We start from the raw sequence: 22,922 nt of genomic DNA, 5'->3' as shown, positions 1-22,922 counted from the left end.
GATTCTCTCTCTCTCTGTCTCTCTTCCTCTCCCCAACTCATGTGCTCGTTCCCTCTCTCTCTCTCAAAAACAAAACAAAACAAAAAAACTTAGAGACATTTGATGGAAGCATTTTGGACTGATGGGCAAAAGTCGTAATTATTGAGATTTTTGGTTAGGGTTTTGGCTTTAGGAATAGAGAGGGAAATGTAGGAGAAAATATTAAGAATTGGGATTAACATTTTGAAAAAGATTGGCAAGGACTCAGGTGCTGCATTCTTCATGAGACAGATGGCACTGGTGTGTCCTCCGCAATAATAGTTCAGATTTCTGAAGGAAAATAGGAAAGGAGACGAGTACTTGGGGGGCCGTCTAGATAAGGCATGAGGAAAACATGCAGTGATATGTTGCGCAACCAATGAGAGATTGATAAGACGTGTTCTCTGTACGCTTAATTTTTAAATTTTATTGACGTTCACTGTACAGGAAGAAATAATGTATGTTTTAGATACAAATGGCTAGGTATGAATTTTAGACACATGTAAAGAGTTTTACAAAATTAGTGGTCTACCTCAAACTGATTACTCAAGTTTTTCTTAAGTTTATTTATTTTGAAAAGTGAGAACAGGCTGTGGAGGGGCAGAGAGAGAAGGGGACAGAGGATCTGAAGTAAGCTCTGCACTGTCAGCATAGAGCCCAGTGCAAGGGGTGGAGTTCACAAGCTATGAGATCATGACCCGAAGACAGATGCTTAGCTGGCTGAGCCACCCAGATACCCCTAGGTTACTCAGCTTTAACAGGGCCAGTCAGAAATGCCTCGGTGGCACAGTCTGTTGAACAGTGGAGTGCCAGTCTTGGCTCAGGTCATGATCCCGGGGTCATGGAATGAAGCCCCCAGTTTAGCTTGGAGCCTGCTTAAGATCTCTTTCTCTCTCTTTCCCTCTACTCATCCCCCATGTGCACACACACTCTCTCTTTAAAATAAACTAAAAACGAAACAGCCAGTATAATTTAAAAATGTGAGATTATGAATAAATTCTCTCTACTTCACACAGATTTTGCTTGATGATCCTATACTTTATTGTTTTTAAGTTATTTTGAAATCATTTTAGACATACAGCAAAGTTCTAAAAACAGTACACAGAGTACCTGAATACCCTTCATCCAGCTTTCCCCAATGTTAACATCTTATGTAAGCATAGCATAAATATCAAAACTAGGAAATTAACCTTGGTACAATGTCATTAAATACCATTAACTAAACCACACACCTTATTAGAATGTCACCAGTTTTTTAACTAACATCCTTTTTCTATTCCAGGACTCGATCCATAATTCCACATTAGGGATAACGTAGGAGTATTTACCCAGGACTCAGTCCATAATTCTGTTTCATTTAGTTGTCATGTCGTCTTTGTCTCTTCCAGCTTTGTGACAGCTCCTCAGTCTTTCCTTCTCTTTTATGATCTTGACATTTTTTAAGGGTACCAATCAGGCATTTTGTAGAATGTCTCTCAGTGGGGTTTTCTGATATTTTCTCCTGTTTAGATTGAGATCCTACATTTTTGGTGAGATCACTACAAAAAGTGATGCTGTGCCCTTCTCAGTATTGTTATCAGGGTGTCCAAGAGTTCATATGCTAGGTTTCTGTACTATAAAGTTACTGTTTTTCCTTTGGAATGTCTTAGAAGAGATACTGTAAAACTATGCAAATATCCTGTTTCTCCTTAAATGTTCATTTACTAATTTTGGCATCCATTGATACATCTTGCCTGCAGTATTAATGTATTTGTCTAAAGATGATTTTGTATTTCCCTCATTTCTTCTCCATTTATTGAAATTCTTCTAGAAAGAAAACCTGTCCTTTCTCCCCAGTTTATTCATTTATTCATCTATTCGATTACCTACTTTTATCAGTATGAGCTCCTAGATATGTATTTTATTCTATGGGTTATAATCTATTATTATCATTGTTTACTTGGTTCTTCAAATTGTTCTAACTTTGGTCATTGGGAAATCTTTCAGGTTGACTTCTTTGTTATTTGAAAATATTTCCGTTGTTTTGGTTTTTAAAAGAAAATTTTTTACATTTATTTATTATTGAGAGACAAAGAGAGGGGGGAGGGGCAGAGAGAAGGAGACACAGAATCTGAAGCAGGCTCTAGGCTCTGAGCTGTCAGCACAGAGCCTGATGTGGGGCCTGAACCCATGAACCGTGAGATCATGACCTGAGCTGAAGCTGGACACTCAACCTACTGAGCCACCCAGGGGCCCCAGAAAATATTTACACTGTTTTGGGGGTCACTTCCCTTCTTTCTGGCACCATAGATCATTCCAGGCCCATCTTGTATTTTTCCTGTCCCAGCTCTGGAATCAACCACTTCTACACAGAACTCTGGTTTCTTTATTGGGAATAGTATTTAGAAACCAAGATCTGAGTACTGGGTGCTCTCAGTGCTACTGGGGTGTCATTGCTCGGCAGACAGAGCTGAGAAATATATGTGTGTATAGTAACCCACACAGGCATGCACATTATTTGTGTTTCTGTGTCTATGTGTTTACATATTGAAATCCATGAGTTCGTACTGGTATCTCTAACTCCAGTGTAGACACACAGGGGTCATGCTAGCCTTCTGTCTTCCTTTTTTGTAACTTATTTCAAGAACTGTCTGTATGTTTATTAAAATAATCATGAGTTCATAATGATACCTTCAACTCTAATCCAGCACCATAGGTTTCAGTTCAGTTCCTCCCTTTTGCTGATTTGGAATTCTTTTTTCAGATCGTGAGATACCTCACACTCATTATCGAAAATCTATTTACTTATTTAATCCTAATACGTTATAAACGTGGCTTCAGATTTGCCAACCCATACTGCTATGTGAACAAATATACTAACTGGAGTATAGTATTTGTACGTTATCTTCATTTTCAGTCTTATGCAGCCAGCATATTGTTAGTTAAGTTAGTTCCGTTCTTCCCCTTCCGCTGCCCCTTCTCTTCAGTGTGATTATGTTGTTCATTTGTAATATTGTCGGTAAACCTGTAATTTTGATTTCTCCGGTGCATATGGGTGTAACTGAGACATGGAGAGAATCCATCTACCAGACCCCTCCAGCTTTTACATGGACTTGGCTGGAGACAGGAAAGTCCTCTGGTAAATACCATGGAGTAGCTCATTACTTTGGCCCTAGTCCACATTCCTGCCTTGGTTCTAAAGGCGCCTAAAGCTGCCCTTGGATAATGAAACTTAAACACTCAGCAGCCTAAATATGATCACAGGATAAAATGGGGGGAAATGCCTAGCTGGCTTGCAGTGAGCGACTAGATAACAGGAAACTCTGGTCAGCACCCTCAGAATGGTTCACTGGCACAAACCCAACAGCAAGCTATATAGAGAATTTACAGGAAGACTTTAAAGAGTCTGTATCTCAGAGCTGTTCTAGTTCAGTCTCCTTTAATTCTTGTAATCCTTTGTGCTTTGACTCTGGATTGTATTTGTTCCCCCCATGCAATCTCTTAACATCACATTTGGGCCAAGTTACTTAATAGGAGACTTTCTGAGAGGAACTGAGCCGGCCCTCTTATCCAAACACAAGTTCAGGTGCAGCACTATGCATACATCTTTCCCACATATTTCATCGCCAGATCTCTTTGTTTTATTAAAAACATCTCTTTTTGCATAGAAACTTTGTATTTCTACTTCCATTTTCTCTCCTATTTTCTCTTTGATCTTGCAGTGAAATCTCTTGGGGAGATCCAGCAATCCACACGTCATTGCTAATTAGCAGAAACAACGAGGGATTAACTATGAAACTTTTATACTCTGGAAAAAGGCCTTCTGAATTCTCTCCTTATTCTAAAATACATTTTATGTCTTCTTAATAAGGAAGTCTATGAAAAAGACTTGGGAAAGTTGAAGAGAACAATGAAAGATGAGTTAATACTAACTTAAATCTTAATTCTGGCAGGGTGGGAGGTGGTTTGCTTATTTGGTTGGGCTTTTCTGTTAGAAAGTAAGATAATAGTAACCCCAAGAAATCATTGTTAATGTTATGCTTATGGCATAGCACCTTCCTTTTTTCTTTTAGTTTCAAAGATTTTAATGATATGAAGAAAATGCTTGTGATACAATCACATAAAGACATTCATTTATTTAATTTATTCAAGTCAGTGATGCCAAAATGTTTAGTGAGTACTTAATACATGCTGAATGGTGGGCTAGGGGTTAGCCATCTGGTCTCTGCCTTCAAACAGTAAAAAAAACAAAAAAACAAAAAAAACAAACAAAAAAAAACCACCCAGTATATAGTCTAGCTTTCTAGTGTAAGCTTTTTTTAAAAAAAATCAATTAATTAATTTATTTTTTCTTTTATACTTTATTGTCAAGTTGGTTTCTATGTCATACCCAGTGCTCATCCCGACAAGTGCCCTCCTCCATGCCCGTGACCCCCCTTTTCCTCTCCCCCTCTACCATCAGCCTTCAGTTTGTTCTCTGTATTCAAGAGTCTCTCATGGTTTACCTCCCTCTTCTCTCCCCAACTATTTTCCCCCCTTCACCTCCACCACAGTCCTCTGCTAAGTTCCTCCTCTTTCACTTATCAGTGAAAACATATGGTGTCTGTCCTTTTCTGCCTGATTTATTTCACTTAGCCTGACACCCTCAAGTTCCATCCACATTGCTACAAATGGCCAGATTTCATTCTTTCTCATGTAATATTTTGTCGTATATATAAACCACATCTTCCTGATCCATTTATTCATCAGTCGATGGACATTTAGGCGTTTTCCATGATTTGGCTATTGTTGAAAGTGCTGGACCTTCCAAAAGGTCACCTCAAACTAAACCAAGGGAACATGGGGATATATGGAAAAGAGCCTGGATTTTTCTAACAAGATGATGCAAATGGTAGCTAAGTACCTCATTTATATAGCTTGATTCGTCCCAAAAGATCTTAGTTCCTTTGGGACTGCCTACACGCCACTGAGGTAAAGCCATTTCTGAACTGAAACATAGCAACCATTCTCTCAGCAATGTTGTCTATGTTTGGAGAAGGAAATGAAGGAAAAGCCTTTCTCTACAAATAAAACTGTAGGAAAAGAAATGTCAGGCACATACACATGAAGGACATTGGCTCTAAGCTTCTTGGCAAAGACCATGTGTGTGTGGTATGCATTTTAGGAGGAGTTTAAAACATTATTATGTATTCATATAGCTAACTCTGGAAAATACGAAGCAAAATTTGATCAGTATTAGGAAGGAGGTTGTTTGTTCATTTTGTAGTTCTGTCCTTCCTTACCCTCAGCCTCTGAGTAACTAGGGTTTCCCACTCTCACAGAAGGGACACTGAGGGCCAGGTTACCAAAATATCATGCTGCGGTTTTGCTTTTTAAAATGCCATGAAGCCATTTGATCCAGAGGTTCCCATTCATGTATATGTAATTTTTTATCTTTTGAAAAAAGTACTGATTAAATTCTGCTTAAAAAAATAAGAGCTTTTGGAGTAAATGGAGCCCATTCTATAAAATGTTATAGAGTTGAATATCATTTCCCTTAAATACTAGACACTCCAGGTGAATATATAAGGATCTTAAGAACCATATTGGTAGAAACAAATGATATCACATCATTGTCTTACTGTCAGACCACCCTGGAGGTGAACCTATCATTTGTCTAATATATTCTGAGATGAGCTGTACTCTTAGCATAGTTTGGGTGTGTGTGGCTGGGGTTGGGGAGAACATATAGGGAGTATGGATTGGGAGGAGGGAAGAAATCCGGAAGAGGAAGAGAGAGGTGTGGGAAGTAGCAGGTCTGCCCTCCATAAAGACAGAGGCCCTGAAACCTAACCTAAGCTACACTGTGGAAGGAGCCTTATCTTAATGAAGAGTCAGGTGATAGACTATATTCTGATCATTCCTCTTTAAAAGATCCAGAGAGATTTGTTGGTTAACAATTTACTATATGGGGGCACCTGGGTAGTTCAGTCAGGCATCCAACTCTTGATTTTGGCTCAGGTCATGATCATGGTTCTTGAGTATGAGCCCCACATCGGGCTCTGTGCTGACAGTGCGGAACCTGTTTGGGATTCTCTCTCTCCCTCTCTTTCTGCCCTTCTCCTGCTCACACTCCCTCTCTCTCTCAAAATAAATAAATAAACTTAAACAAAATAAGAATTTACTATATGGTAAGCCTAAGCAACTTCTTTCTGAAATTGTACTATTTCTGAAGTGAAGAAGAATTAGATAATTAAAACAACAGTATTGATTGAAAGTTCTTAGAATTCAGAAGAATTTACAAAATGCCCTTATGTTGGCAATACACAGTGGGTGAAGTGCTTTAATGTCTGATGTCTAGGATTTATTTTTAAATACTCCAGGGGATATAAATGAGTGGAGGAGAGATAAAACAAGATTAGCAAAATGTTGGTGATTTTTGAAGCTGAATGAGGGGTTTATTCTTCTACTTTGGGGTATGTTTGTTAAATTTCTGTGATAAGAGGTATTTTTGTGTGTGGGATTTTTTTGTTAAGTTTAAAAAAGGAAGGAGAAAAAACTTAAATACAGAAGTTAAAAGATCATCACATCTTCCAGGATATAACAAAAGTAGCTTTGTGTCTGTAACCAGTGTTAACGTTTTGCACAGAGGTTTTTGCACAATGGTAGTTGTCCAAGTTTAGGCCTTTGGCCTTCTACATGGAAGCAGGCATTGTCCAGGTCTCGGAGCTGTGTGCTGGGAACTGAATGTATTTTCCCGAATGTAACTAACTATAGGAGTATTTAGCTCTGGGGTAGGGGACACAATGACTTCCTCTCTCTTCTCTGGGGCCTAATGATGAAAATCAGGAGTAGGGTGTATCACAGGGTGCTCCTTCCCAGGGACACAGTATTTGCCAGGATAAGGATCATCCTTTCCCCAACCCTCAGGACTGCATAGCTCTAGTGTTCCCCAAGAAGAGAGCAGTTGAGCATTGCTTCCTTATGTAGCTATCGAGTGCCGGTTCCTTTTGGTCAGGGAGCAGCAGGGGGTCACTGGGCGCCCCCCCCCCCCCGCGGGGTGTGTGTTTTTATTGCTAACATCAGAGCCTTGGCCAGCACCCCTCGAGCACTAGTTGCACCACAGTTAGTTCAGTTCTGCTCGGCAGAAGTAAGCTGTAAACTTGTTGACATTTTTGTCCTCTTTACAATGCATTGTTTATTTTTCCACGACTGAGAATTTTGATGCAATTATCACTGAGCTTTCTGACAAAAGGGAAATAGCGGAGGAATTTTGATGAGTTCCCCCCTTCATTAATCAGAACAAGCATCTCTTGTGACCGGGTCAGGATTACAACGAAGATTAGACAGCAAATTGCTATTCCACCTGATGCCAATCATTCCCCACGGCAGCAGTGTGATTACACGTCAGGAGAGAGCTTTTCTTGCCAACAAAAGGAGGGCAACTCCAGTGCAGGTAATAAATTTAGCAGGGCGAGCTGTCATTTCTCCTCTTGCGTAGAGTCCTTCATGATCAGAGGATGTCTTGTGGAAGATTTTGAGAGGAAGAAAGCATTTCTCTTAAAAACTTTGTAAATTTCACTCTGTTTAGTATTTTATTTTATAAATTATTATGGATAGGTATTTAGGAACAGTTCTTCCCAAAGTGGTTTTGGTATTTTACTTACCTGTACGAAGCCTTAACTCTCACCACAACTATGTTAAAGAGATGTGGAAGTTACTAAAAAGAATACATGACCATAGTTGAAAATTTATCAGAAATAAAATATGGTGCAGAAATAAGGGAACTAGGTAAGAAATGGAGGGAGGTCAGTTTAGTTGTGTGACTAGTTAAAACATTAAATTCTGAAACTGAATTTATTAAAATGTATTAAACAAAATGTCTTCATCTTCTAACATAGTTGTGATTTTAAATAATTGTTCTTGTTCCAAAGAGCAAAAGGATAGAGCACTATTGTAGTGACAGTGAAGAGGAGAAGCAGGCCTGGGAACAGCAGGGACTCAGCTGGGGGGAGAGGTAATAGAATAAATAGATCATGACTATGGAAGTGTGCCACTTCTCATCCTTTCTAAATAAAAGCAGAGCACTAGCATCTTTCAGAGAAGACAGGACTGAGAGTATTTTCCTTTCCCAAATACTTTCCTCCAAGCGCATTTATGGGAATCCTATTTGCCCAAATAATGTTTGCCATGAATCAAGAATAACTAAGTGGTTGCAGTGCCTGGGTGGCTCAGTCACTTGGGTGTTTGACTCCGGCTTAGGGCACAATCCTGTGGTCCGTGGGTTCAAGCCCCAAATCGAGCTCTGTGCTGACAGCCCAGAGCCTGGAGCCTGCTTTGGATTCTGTCTCTCTCTCTCTCTGCCCACCCCTGCTCGCGTTCTGTCTCCCTCCCTCTCTCAAAACTAAATACACCTTAAAATTAAAAAAAAAAAAAGTGGCTATTCTTGATTTACACTTAGTTTTTTACTTTAATGAGATTGCTCTTTTGAATAGTCAGGAAAGACCAATCACAAGTCAATTTCGAGAAAGCTGTAGTTATGAGGGAACCCGGGTGGCTCAGTTGGTTGAGTCGCCGATTCTTGGTTTCTGCTCAGGTCATGATCCCAGGTTTGTGGGATCAATCCCTGCTTTGGGTTCTGCTCTGAGAGTGGAGACTGCTTAAGATTCTCTCTCTCTTTCTCTCTCTCTCTCTCTCTCTCTCTCTCTCTCTCCCCCTCTCTCCCTCTGTCCCTCTCTTCCTCTCATCCTCTCTCTCTCTCTCTAACATAAAATATATTTTTTAAAAAAAGTTGCTGTGACTCTGTCACTCTGCTGTCACTAACTTTTATGTAGTGAAACTGAATCATAGATCGTTAAAACTGATCATTTTGTTTTTAAAGTCTAACCTTAACTATTTTAAGGAAATATATTGACAATAACATTTATTAACGCAAATTTTGCCCTTTTAAATTCACATATTCCAGCAGTGCCCTTCTACCATAGTAAGGCATATATCGAGTTCTTTCTCTTTCAGTATAAAAGAAGCAAAAAATTTGCCCTTCATTTTCAGAAGACCTTTTGCCTAATATAGATTGGGTCATCAGGATGCCAGAACGTTTCAGTGTTAGCCTTAGGTATGCCACTACCATTTCACTCTGTGAATTTAGTCATTAACGCTTCTCTACTTTGAAGTTTAGCTTCATAAAGTAAATCATAATATCTGCAGTCTCTCCATTTGGTAATCATGGGCTACAAATTAATAAAACAGTGCATGTAATATTGTGCTTACAGTAATGCTTTGAACTTTGTAGACAAGGAATGTAGAAATCCAAGAAGGACACTATTAATAGTGTCATTACTGTCCAGGTAGATTATGTTTGTACTATTTCATCATTAGAAACATTCCAGGAGTTAAAATTAGAGATAGCTACACACAGAATATTTCATCAGGTCGTTCAAGAGGAATCTCTTAAATGAATCTGGGAGACACAGGGTATTTTCTTTTGACTAGATACACAAGTTAACAATATTTTTTTTCTCGGTCTATTTTATGGGTTAGATAGGCAAATAATAATGCAAAAAGTATAACCCCTCAACTTGGCAGCTGCATGTCTTGACTTTTTTATGACTGCAGGCATATCCTGTATTCCGCAAATGTCCCGTCCTGTCTCCTCCTCTTTTTCCCTTCTTGCCTTCCTTCCATGGCATCTAAGGTGAAGGTCTACACAGTATTTCCTCATTTGACATAATGGAAAGGGAACAAGGGCTTTTTAAAGTTTGCCATGGTTTCTCCTGATGAATACCAATAATGAAGATTTTGTAGTTTGTCTAAGTGGAAATATAACTGAATTCTTGTGTAAAAAACTTTCCTGGCCAAATTTCTAAGAATTCCAACATATGCTTCCTTATGTTATCAGTCTTTTAATTTATATATCCTCTCTCCCTATAACCTCTCAAAAGGAGAGATTATATCTTCACTTTCTTAACAGTTCCCAAATTTAAACCCAGTGGTGGCTCCTTACTAGATGTTGTAATAGTGAAGATAAGTATTATGACAGAGATAGAAGCACTAAGCACAGATGATCCTGGCAGAGCTGGCCATTAGGCCTCCACTATTCTTCCCACAGAGTCACTTTCTATGAGATTCCTTTGTGTTTTATTGCCACCAACACAGATTTGCCGTTTCCATTCATTGGACCCACTCCCTTCCTTCTAGAGGCTCACAGTCTTATAGAAACCAGTGAACAGGTGATTGTAATACAGTGTGATGAGTGTTTTGATAGAAGAAGCAGGGTTGCTCTGAGAACACAGTGGATTTGCAGATTTGCAGAAAGCAGTGGTGATAGGAGAACTTCCAGGGAGAAGTGAGTCCTGAAATGGTCAGGTAAAGAGAGGGCAGAAAAGGAGGACCAAGAAATTAGTATGAATGTAGGAAGGTGTTAAGCAATGTGGTTGATACAAGGCCAAGAGCTGAAAGTTATGTGATGTACTAGGAACATTAAGTTTACTGTGAAGGTAGAAGATAAAGGCAAGGACTAGATCTGAGAGATTGTCTTAGACCGTGAGTAAAGTATTTCTCTGGGGATATGTTTAGGGTCAGTGGAACTTGCCTTACTTGTTGTCAGATGTGTGGTGTGGAGGATCACAAGCATCCTGAGCATCTAGTGTCTCTAGGCCTGCTCACCAAAGCTCTATCATGGTCATGGAAGCCCCGCTGAAGCTGTTTTAGCTATCTTGTTTCCAAGGACAAGAAACCCCCATTCCATCCTCATGGGATCTTCTATATTCCTTTGAGTAGGACTTCAGCAGGTGTTAGTAACAGAAATTAATCAGTTGGTAATTTGTTTTATTAAGTTTATTTTATCTATTTATTTTGCGGGGGGGGGGGGGGGGTCAGAGAGAGAGAGAATCTTAAACAGGCTCTGCACTACCAGCACAGAGCCTGACGTGGGGCTCGATCCCATGAACTAACTGTGAGATCATGACCTGAGCGGAAATCAGAAGTCAAATGCTTAACTAACTGAGCCACTGAGGCACCCCAATCAGTAGGTATTTTAAACTCCAAGAGAAGTTAGCCATCCTCCTGGAAGCAGCTGTTTTAAGCTTTTCAAACAAGACTCTTAACTCAGGTCTTAGATATGACTGCTACTCCGGCTTCCTGAAGGACTGGTGCCCCTTAGAGTGAGAATTAAGTATCATAGTTTAAGCCACGAGGCTCAGCTGCATGACGTGAATAGGTGTTGTCATGATTAGCATAAAGCAGTTATACTTGATTCTTCTTCCATCAAGACAACAGTTGCTAGATTTGTTAGAAAAAGTGTGAGGGGGAAATCAGAGGTGACAGCTGTTGGTGTTGGATATTGCAAACACTAGAGCTGATCAGTGGTGATTTTCCACATGTTTCCATTGCAGTGTCAAAAACGGTATTTCTCTGCCTGGCACAAGCTGATCCTTGATTACAGGATCAAGCTGGGAAAAGCTGGGACCCTGTCTGACTGGAAATTTCAACTGAAAGTCCTGCGGGCCTGGAGAGACTACACAAGATCCCAGAAGTTGGCGCGGGAGACTCAAGCCATGGAAAATCACCTTAGGGAAGAAAACAGGTACCATTATTTGTACCAAAACCCTCCTGGTGTATTACAGGACATTTTTCCTCCTGAAGAATCCCAAAATAATCTAAAAATTATGTTCACTAGAATTGTCTCATCCATTATAAAGTGTGGCAATCACTGTTTTTCTATATTACATCACAAACTAGAAAATTTTAACTGAGGGGCACCTGGGTGGCTTAGTCACTTAAACATCCGATTCTTGATCTCAGTCCAGGTCTTGATATCAGGGTTGTGAGTTTCACACTGGGCATGAAGCCCACTTAAAAGAAAAGGTGAAAAAAAGAAAATTTTAACTGAAAAGTGTAAGCAAAACTTTCATTAAAATATACTGATGTACATGCTTTGCTTCTTTGAAGGAAACAAGTACTAGATTTTTTCCTTGCCCTCTGATATCTTAGCATTGCACCTTGGACCATTTTACTAACTGACAAGACAGAGTTTGGTTTATATGCCAGTAATTCTCACTGATGGAAATACCCGTCTGCCCACTGAATGTTAATTAGGAACACAGGGAACATCCATCTGCCAAGGTGATTCCCCCCACTCCTCTGTCTTCGGTTCCACACCTTATTTAGAGGCTTTTGACACCTTTATATCAGCTCCTCCTTACGCTTGGAAATGACACAGACTTTGTCTTCAAATAAAACTTTCTTCTATCTTAAAATTAAATACATTTTCTTCTATTCATTTCCAAGTTCAGCTCTGCATCCTTGAACCAGAATCATGGGTATAGAAGGAACCATTTGTTTACTTGGGAGTGGAGCAGTTTATGTGCCTCTGTGTAATCACTTCTCTTCCCTGCAACTCTGTTATTCATGGTGAAAACTTGAATGAATGGTGTGTTAAATCATCGTTATGTAGAAGGAAATGGTGCTTCCCGGAGTTGCACAGCCGTGTGATAGCATCAGGCCCTGGGGTGGATACACAGGAACCTGAAACCTAGCTCCACAGTTTTTTGGGGAAGACAAGATCTAGAAACAGGACGGGGACTGAGCAGCAGCAGAAACTGCATAAGGCATGCCCTGTGCCATTGAGAACTTAGCAGCAGGAAGTATCGCGCTGACTGAGGAGGCTCCCACAAAGTGCCAGGAAGGGCTTGATCGGGAAAGTGAGTCTTAAATGGATCAAGAAGATGTGGTTTATCTACACAATGGAATACTACATGGCAATGAGAAAGAATGAAATCTGGCCATATGTAGCAAGGTGGATGGAACTCGAGGATGTTATGCTAAACGAAATAAGTCAGGCAGAGAAGTAGAGATACTGTATGTTTTCACTCATATGTGTAAGAGGAGAAACTTAACAGAGGACCATGGGGAAGAGGAGGGGGAAAAATAGTTAAGGAGAGGGAGGGAGGCAAACCATAAGAGACTCTTAAATACTGAGGACAAACTGAGGGTTTATGGAGGTGGGGGAGAGATTAAAAAGGGGTGATGGGCGTGGAGGAGGGCACTTGTTGGGATGAGCACTGGGTGGTATATGGAAACCAACGTGACAATAAAATATAAAAGAAAAAAGGAGGGTGGGTCTTGAGCTGGACTTTGTTCCATAAGTAGGATGTTCCTAGGTGGGGACAGGGAGATGAGGTAATGGCACTTGGTGTAGCCTTCCAGCTTGGCCAGAGATCATCAAGCATGTGGTTCTCAAGTTCATCAATTTGTGAAAGGTCTTGAATGCCAAAACAAGGAGGTTAGTAGGAATTCTTTGGTAAATAAAGGTGAAGTCTTGATAGTTTTTAAGCAGAAGGATGACCTAGTTAATCTCCCTTTCTTTACAGTATGCTGGGGGAATCTTTAGTGAAAAAAAAAAGGTCAGCTTAGAAAACTCTCATAATTCATTTCTAATTTCTTAGCACCTAGTGATTCATATAAGGAATTTGGATGATAGCTTACTGAAAAAGGGGTAGCTAGCAGGATTGCTGGATAAAGGGAGAAACTGGAGGTGCCGTAAAAGGGAAGTGACATGAGCAATGGCATGAAGGGAGTGGAAACTGAGGGTTGAAGCTAAATGTGGTGGCCTGCGAAATTTACATAGAAACTTGTAGAATAAAAATCTGAAGAACTTGAGGTTTCATTGCAATTAAACTGTTTAAATATAAAATCCCTAAATGCGGATTTCATAATAGCATTATGTAGCAATTTTTTTTTTAAATCTTAGAACTTTTTGTCTAGTATCTGTGAATTCTTTTCAGGTGTCTATTTTTAAACATTCAGAATGGGTACTACATTTTTTTTTAAAGTTCCAGAGTTAGAAAATACTTAACTTGTAATAATTTTTTTTACTACAGAACTTCAGAGCAAAAAAAATTTAGAGCAGAAAGCCACCTCAAGGATCATCTGATCCTGCCTGTCATTTTGCATATGTTAAAGGTAAGGCCTGGAGAGAGTTAATGACTCTCTCAAGGTCCAAAAGGTAGGAGGAGCTAGTCCTGGACTAAAGTCTGGTCTCTTTGCTTCTGATTCAGATGCTCTTTCCTGTACCACACTGCTTCTGTATTAAATGTTAAATAGCATCTTGGGGCGCCTGGGTGGCTCAGTCTGGGAGTGTCCGACTTCGACTCAGGTCATGATCTCACAGTTTGTGGGTTCACCTCAGAGCCTGGAGCCTGCTTCTGATTCTTTGTGTCCCTCTCTCTCTCTGCCCCTTCCCTGCTCATGATCTGACTCTCTGTCTCTCAAAAATAAATAAATGTTTAAAAAAAATTAAAAAAAAATAAATGTTAAATAGCATCTAGATGGTGGTTCCCTAAGACAGCAGTATTTTTCAGTTATGTGACAATTTACTTTAGATGGCTACAGATGAAAAATAAAGCAGTAATTAACAAATGACAAGACATGCTGGAAACATAGTAGTAGAAAGGAGCTATTAGATACAAACCAGCCTTTGTGTTGCTTTCCTACAAATCCCTGGCTCTCTGCATGTTTTTCTTTGTTCTAGAAAGAAGGATGGGATATTAAAGATGGGGAAAAGCTCTAAGTTAGCTACTACAAGCAGAAACCAAGAAATATTAGTGGGAATGAGGGTGTCTGGAGAGCTGGGTTCTTTTCTGCATTCATCAGAGTTTCTGCTGGTATCTCAGTGGACACCAAATACATATTTGTTGAATAATAAGTGAGTCAATGAGGAGTTTATTTGCTCCCTCTTTTGCAATTTAACTCGGTAGTGTTTTCAAGCATTTTTGTTTTCTAAATAATGAGCTCCAGGAATATAATAGGTTACTAACCATAGAAACTAAACTCTTACCAGATCAGCAAAGCACAGGTGGCTCTGTGGCCCATCCACCTGGACGTGGAAATATTTGCTGTGCCCATGACTCAGATGTCAGCTGTGTCTTCATCCTCCAGCTCCTGCATCCGCATTTGTTTCTGACGCCTGGGGTTTACCCTCACTGGCCAGTTCCCCCATGCGTGGCCTAGATTTCCTGGCTCCTTTCCTTCTGTCCTGCCATCCTTCCATCTTTCTGTCCTTCCGTCCTTCGTCCTCCCCTTCTTCCTTTCTTTAATTTTCTTTTGCTCTTTCTCTTTTCTATTTTTGTCTGTCTCTTTTCTTTTAAAAGTAGTTATAATGGTGTTATAAAATTTCAATACAACATTATAATGTAATCTTAACATTAACAAATATTCCCAAACCTGAGAATTCACTTGCTTAGGTAATACAATAAAACCCTGGTGCACATGCTTAGGTGTAGACCCTTTGATGGTGTTGGAATTTGAACTGTATTTTTACTTTGCTCAGCATGTTCACATTCAAAAGCTGGCTTCAGTTCTTCCATTTCTCCTCTCTTCCTTCCTCTGTTAAATTTATGGCCAGCCCTAGACAAAATTAGAAGGAAGCAGGGCTTGTTTTCAACATCCTCCACCAACCCTTCTTGAGCCCCTGATTTCTCACTCTTCCCTGAGCAGCACCTCTGTCTTCCCCCCGTTAGCTTCCACATTACCTGCTGTCCTGCTCACTCTGGTACCAGAACTCTGGGCCTTGCCTCAACTATGCTTTTATCTCTTCCCTTTGTCCCTCAAGCCCCTCATACTTTTTTTAACTGTAATCCACAATTGATGTTATCCCTCTCAGGAAACTGCATATACTTCATGAGGCGTGGTCTGGGAACAGTGCCCAAAATGTGAGTGTTGGGGACCCGGGGGGGAAAACTGGCCCTTTGACATTCCTCAAACCATCGCATTCATTTGTTCACTTGTTCTTTCATTTTGTTTGATAGAATTTATTCTTCCATCCAGCCAGTGTTATTGACATTTACTGGGTACTAGGCTCTCTCCTAAGTACAGGGAGGGGGGCTTAAAAACAAGTGTTCAACACTTGCCTTCTAGGAGTTTTCCATTTAAGTGAAGTTAAACATGGTACCCAACTACTAAAAATAATTGCAACAGAAGGCACCATAAGATAAATACTCAAGAATGACATGGACTTGGCTATCGTGCATTATAATCCCCTGAGGAGCTTTTTAAAAATAGGAATTCATGGGCCCCATCTTCTGAGAGAGACAGAATGTGGCTAAGTAGAAGAGGGTGTTTTTCAGTTTGGGGAAAAACTGGTAAACCAGCACATAGGCAGCTTGTGGGGAAGCAGGCTGGAGTCAGCCCAGGGCTATAGCCTAGAAGGGGAGAGGCTGAGCTGAAAATAGACTGTCAGGTATCCCCATTTTCCCACTCCTCATCTGAGCATTCTTTTGGGCAGTCACTTGCCCATGTTCAATGCCCTTCCCTCCATGCTCACCTGGGTATGAAGGCAAGAGGCCAGAAATTACACGGCTTCTGACGCTGGTCAGGCTCTTCATCTGTCAGAGAGGCAGGGACTTGCACTGCCTGGCTCACTTTAAAACTCTTTCAGACAGAATTGTGTTAGCTTCTCCTTTCCCTGGGGGCTCCCTGGTGCATTACTGAATGCATCAGATCTTTCATTCTTGCTCCTGCTCATCCCAAATGCAACTGCTTGCACCATTGCTGTTTTCATGTGTCATATTTTAGCACTCAGATCACTAGTGTGTGCTTATTTATTTACTGTTTCTCATATCCTTTTAAAAATTCAAGACACTTTTTAGATATCTACTAGTTTTGTCCTGAGGCAGAGGTATCTTCCATGAGAATTGGTTCTATATGTTTAGGTGTGTGTGTGTGTGTGTGTGTGTGTGTGTGTGTGTGTGTGTGTTGATTAGGGTTTTTTTTTTTTAATCCTGTAGAACAAGCAATGTAAAGCATTTTTTTTTAGGGTGACACCATTTTTAGGAGGAATCTGAGGCTTAGAAGCTTCCAGGTGCTTATCTAGTATCCTCTATCTAGTCAGTGTTCTTCTGACTTAAGGTTCTAGAACATGCACTGATCACTAAGTATCAATTAAGGTGTTGATTCTAAACAGCACTACTCAGGGGCACCTGGGTGGCTCAGTCGGTTAAATATTGACTTTGGCTCAGGTCATGATCTCAGTTTGTGAGTTTGAGCCCTGTGTCCGGCTCAGTACTGACAGCTCAGAGCCTAGACTCTGCTTCAGATTCTGTGTCTCCCTCCCTCTCTGCCCCTCCCCAACTCACGCTTTCTTTCTCTCTCTCTCACTGTCTCAAAAATAAAATGTTAAAAATTAAAAAAAAATAAATAAATAGCATGGTTCATATTTAAACCTTTATAGTTTATATTCTTTAACTTAAATTATATTTTATTTTATTTTTTAAATTAATTTATTTAAAGTCAAGTTAATTAACATACAGTGTAGTATTGGCTTCAGGAGTAGAACCCAGTGATTCATCCCTTATATATAATACCCAGTGCTCATCTTAACAAGCGCCCTCCTTTTTTTTCCTTTCATAGTTTATTGTCAAGTTGGTTTCCATATATTATCCAGTGCTCATCCCCACAAGTGCCCTCCTCCATGCCCGTCACCTCCCTTCTCCTTTCCCCCTCCCCCATCAACCCTCAGTTTGTTCTCAGTATTTAAGTGTCTCTCATGGTTTGCCTCCTTCCCTATCCCCAACATTTTTTCCCCCTTCCACTCCCCCATGGTCCTCTGTTAAGTTTCTCCTGTTACACATATGAGTGAAAACATATGGTATCTGCCCTTCTCCGCCTGACTTATTTCATTTAGCATAACACCCACGAGTTCCATCCATGTTGCTATGAATGGCCAGATTTCCTTCTTTCTCATTGCCATGTAGTATTCCATTGTGTAGATAAACCACATCTTCTTGATCCATTCATCAATTGATGGACATTTAGGCTCTTTCCATAATTTGGCTGTTGTTGAAAGTGCCACTGTGAACATTGGGGTACATGTGCTCCTATGCATCAGCACTTCTGTATCCCTTGGATAAATCCCTAGCAGTGTTATTGCTGGGTCATAGGGGAGTTCTATTGTTAATTTTTTGAGGAACCTCCACACTGTTTTCCAGAGCGGCTGCACCAGTTTACATTCCCACCAACAGTGTAGGAGGGTGCCCGTTTCTCCACATCCTCGCCAGCATCTATAGTCTGCTAATTTGTTCGTTTTAGCGACTGACCAGTGTGAGATGGTATCTCAGTGTGGTTGTGATTTGTATTTCACTGATGCTGAGTGATGCTGAGCATCATTTCATGTGTGTATTGGCCATCTGGATGTCCTCTTTGGAAAAGTGTCTGTTCATGGCTTCTGCCCATTTTTTCACTGATTACTCGTTTTTCAGGTGTGGAGTTTGGTGAGTTCCTTATAGATTTTGGACACTAACCCTTTATCTGATATGTCATTTGCAACTATCTTTTCCCATTCTGTTGATTGCCTATTAGTTTTGTTGATTGTTTCCTTTGCCATGCAGAAGCTTTTTATCTTGAAGAGGTCCCAATAGTTCATTTTTGTTCTTGATTCCCTTGCCTTTGGGGATGTGTCAAGTAAGAAATTGCTGCGGTTGAGGTCAAGGAGGTTACTTCCTGCTTTCTTCTCTAGGGTTTTGATGGTTTCCTGTCTCACATTCAGATCCTTCATCCATTTTGAGTTTATTTTTGTGTACAGTGTAAGAATGTGGTCTAGTTTTATTCTTCTACATGTTGCTCTCCAGCTCTCCCTGCACCACCTTGTTAAAGAGGCTTTTTTCATAATTATGTTTAAATTACTGGAGCTGACCTTTAAACCCAATGGAGGGATGCAAATGAATGTTGTGTCTGTGTAAGACCTGTCCATGCATGAAGAGCAGGTGAGGCTTTAGAGATACCACTTGAAATGAGAGTTATAGTAACAGGGATTGATCTATACAGGGCCACTGAAATGAAGATTGTTTAACTACATCATGAGTTGTGGAAAAACTAAACAAAACTGGGTAAATATTTTTACAAAGTGATAAATACAATATATTTTTATTCTATCTTCAAAAAAAAAGAGGCTTTTTTCCATTGGATACTCTTTCCTGCTTTGTCAAAGATTAATTGGCCATACATTTGTGGGTCTAGTTCTGAGTTCTCTATTCTATTCCATTGGTCTATGTGTCTGTTTTTGTGCCAATACCATACTGTCTTGATGATGACAGCTTTGTAGTAGAGGCTAAAGTCTGGGATTGTGATGCCTCCCATTTTGGTTTTCTTTTCAATATTACATTGGCTATTTGGGGTCTTTTGTGGTTCCATACAAATTTTAGGATAGTTTGTTCTAGCTTTGAGAAGAATGCTGGTGCATATTTGATTGGGATTGCATTGAATGTGTAGATTGAACAAGCGCCCTCCTTAATGCCCATCACCCATTTAGCCCATTCCCTCACCTACCTCCCCTCCAGCAACCCTCAGTTTGTTCTCTGTATTTAAGAGTCTGTTATGGTTTGCCTCCCTCTCTGTTTTTATCTTATTTTTCTCTTCTTTTGATTTTCTTTTTTTATTATTAATTTTTTAATTTTTTCAAATTTAAATACAGGTTAGCATATAGTGCAATAATGATTTCAGGAATAGAATCCAGTGATTCATTCCCTACATATAACACCCAGTGCTCATCCCAACAAGTGTCCTCATTAATGCCCCTCACCCATTTAGCCCATCTTCTCACCCAAAACCCCTCCAGTAACCCTCAGTTGGTTCTCTGTATTTAAGAGTCTCTTATGGTTTGTCCTGATCCTTTTTTATATTATTTTTGCATCCCTTCTCTTATGTTCATCTGTTTTGTGTCTTAAATTCCACATATTAGTGAAGTCATATGAAATTTGTCTAATTTCACTTAGTGTAACATACTCTAGTTCCATCCATGTTGTTGCAAATGGCAAGATTTCATTAAAAAATTTTTCATTCTTTTTTATTGCCAAGTAATATTCCATTGTATATGTTTACCACATCTTCTTTATCCATTCATCAGTCAGTGGATATTTGGGCTCTTTCCATAATTTGGCCATTCGGTAGCACTGCTATAAATATTGGAGTGCATGTCCCCTTCAAAACAGCACACTTGTATCCTTTGAATAAATACTTAGTAATGCAATTGGTGGGTTGTAATATAGTTCTATTTTTAATTTTTTGAGGAACCTCCATACTGTTCTCCAGAGTGGCTGCACCAATTTGCATTCCCACCAGTAGTACAAAAGGGTTCCTCTTTCTCCTCATCCTTGCCAACATTTGTTGTTGCCTGAGTTGTTAATTTTAGTCATTCTGACAGGTGTGAGGTGGTATCTCATTGTTGTTTTGATTTGTATTTCCCTGATGAGTGATTTTGAACATCTTTTCATGTGTCTCTTAGCTATCTGGATGTCTTCCTTGGATAAGTGTCTATTCATGTCTTTTGCCCATTTCCTCACTGGATTATTTGGTTTTTGGGTGCTGAGTTTGATAAGTTTTTTATAGATTTTAGATACTAACTCTTTATCTGATATTAGAAGATACTGCAAATATCTTCTCCCTTTCTGTTGGTTGCCTTTTAATTTTGCTGATTGTTTCCCTTGCCATGCAGAAGCTTTTTATCTTGATGCAGTTTCAATAGTTCATTTTTGCATTTGTTTGCCTTGCCTCCTGAGACATGTTGAGTAAGAAGCAGCTCTGGCCAAGGTCAAAGAGATTTTTGCCTGATTTCTCCTCTAGGATTTTGATGGCTTCTTGTCTTACATTTAGGTCTTTCATCCACTTTGAGTTTATTTTTAGGTATGGTATAAGAAAGTGTTCCAGGTTCGTTCTTCTAAATTCTTTTACATGTTATTGTCCAGTTTTCCCAACACCTTCACTTTGCTGAAGAGACTTTCTTGGTTAGCCCATTCATTCTTTAGTAGAATGGTCTTTAGTCTCCAATATTTGTTATCTTTCCACATTTTTTCTTGTGGTTGATTTTGAGTTTCATAGTGTTGTGGTCTGAAAATATATACAGTATGATCTCAATCTTTTTGTACTTGTTGAGGGCTGGTTTGTTTCCCAGTATGTGATCTCTTCTGGAGAACATTACATGTGCACTGGAGAAGAATGTGTATTCTGCTGCTTTAGGATGAAATGTTCTGAATATATCTGTTAAGTCCATCTGGTCCAGTGTGTCATTCAAAGCCATTGTTTCTTTGTTGATTTTCTGCTTGGATGATCTGTCCATTCCTGTAAGTGGGGTGTTGAAGTCCCCACTATTATGGTATTATTATCAATGTGTTTCTTTATGTTTTTGATTAATTGATTTGTATATCTGGGTGCTTTCATGTTGGGGGCATAAATGGTTATAATTGTTAGCTCTTCTTGGTGGATAGACCCCTTAGTTATGATATAATGCCCTTCCTCATCTCTTGTTACAGTCTTTATTTTAAAATCTAGATTGTCTGATATAAGTATAGTTATTCAGTCTTCCTTTTGGTGACCATTAGCATGATAGATGGTTCTCTATACCCTTACTTTAGACATAAATACTGAAAGTGTCTTTAGGTCTAAAATGGGTTTCTTGCAAACAGCATATAGATGGATCTTCTTTTCTTATCCATTCTGATATCCTATGTCTTTTGATTGGAGCGTTTAATCCATTAACATTTAGAGTAAGTACTGAAAGATATGAATTTATTGCCATTGTGTTGCCCATAGAGTTGGAGTTTCTGGTGGTGTTCTCTGGTCCTTTCTAGTCCTTGTTACTTTGGGTCTTTTTTTGTTTTGTGTCATTTTTTTTCTCCCCTCAGAGAGTCCCCCTTAAAATTTCTTGCAGGGTTGGTTTAGGTCATAAACTACTTTAGTTTTTGTCATCTGGGAAACTCTTTATTTTTCCTTCTGTTTTGAATGACAGCCTTGCCAGCTATAGAATTCTTGGCTGCATATTTTTTTCTCATTCAGCACACTGAATATATCCTGCGACTCCTTTCTGGCCTGACAAGTTTCTGTGGATAGGTCTGCTGTGAACCTGACCTGTCTTCCTTTATAGGTTAAGGACTTTTTTCCATTGCTGCTTTCATAATCCTCTCCTTGTCTGTATATTTTGTGAATTTGATGGTCGGTTTTTGCTTAATCTAATGGGATTTCTCTGTGTTTCTTGGATTTTGATGTCTGTGTCTTTCCACAGATTAGGAAAGTTTTCCACTATAATTTGCTCACATAAAAACTTTCTACCCCTGTTTCTCTCTCTTCATCTCCTAGGACTCCTCTGATTCAGATGTTATTCCTTTTTAATAAGTCACTAAGTTCTCCAGTTCTTGTAATGTGCTCTATTGCCTTCATTTCCCTCTTTTTTTCTGCTTCATTATTCTCTGCAATTTTGTGTTCTATATCGCCCCCCATTCTCTTGAAAAAGAAGAAAGGCTGAAATGATTTAATATCAATCATAGCACCATGAAGCCTTCATAAAATCTCTAAAATACAGGGTTCAGGGAACTTCCAGGCAGGTGAACACACCCACATTGACTCCCCAGATACATGGAGACAGAAGCTCTTGTGCTTAGGACCCTCTCAGACCTCACCCTATGTATCTCTTCATCTGGCTGTTCATTGGTATTCTTCATCTGGTAAACATAAATGTTTCCCAAAGTTCTGTGAGCTACTCTAGCAAATTAATCAAACCCAAGGAGGGGTGGTTGGAATCTACAGTCTATAGCCAAGTGATCAAAAAACACAGGTGATAGATAACCTTGTGACTGGTAGAAGGTGGTAGGAGGAGTTGGGGGAGAGCCTTAGGGGATTGAGCCCTTAATGTGTGGGATCTGACAGTCTTCTGGTGGATGGTGTTAGAATTGAGTAGAGTTCTTGGATACCCTGCTGGGTGTCCGAGAATTTCTTGCGGTGTGGGGGAAAGTGTCCACACGTTTGGTGACTAGAGTGCCAGAAGTAAGGTATTCTCTGAAAAGGTAAAGATACACAGGTGACAAACAGTGGGGAATAACTGGATTCTTCCCTACATGGGAAGGAAAATGGAGGTTTTTCCATTATATTTGGTCTTTAGAGACAGCCTTCTGTGCATGCAGTTA

At 39.7% G+C, this 22,922-nt stretch overlaps 1 protein-coding gene across 7 annotated transcripts in view; it reads left to right on the top strand.

Moving 5' to 3' along the window:
- The window catches only part of CCDC191 (coiled-coil domain containing 191), a 96,015-nt gene that overhangs the window by 23,329 nt on the left and 49,764 nt on the right, over positions 1-22,922 (top strand). For all 7 annotated transcript variants that reach the window (XM_029939329.1, XM_029939327.1, XM_029939326.1 and 4 more), the window contains one exon: positions 11,370-11,560. In XM_029939329.1, coding sequence (XP_029795189.1) covers positions 11,370-11,560 — 191 coding nt within the window. The remainder of the gene's footprint in view (positions 1-11,369; positions 11,561-22,922) is intronic.

The sequence above is a fragment of the Suricata suricatta genome, chromosome 5 (assembly GCF_006229205.1).
Source record: "Suricata suricatta isolate VVHF042 chromosome 5, meerkat_22Aug2017_6uvM2_HiC, whole genome shotgun sequence".
Classification (NCBI taxonomy): Eukaryota; Metazoa; Chordata; class Mammalia; order Carnivora; family Herpestidae; genus Suricata; species Suricata suricatta.
Note: the sequence above shows the minus strand (reverse complement) of the source record. Positions and strands in the feature narration are given on the sequence as shown.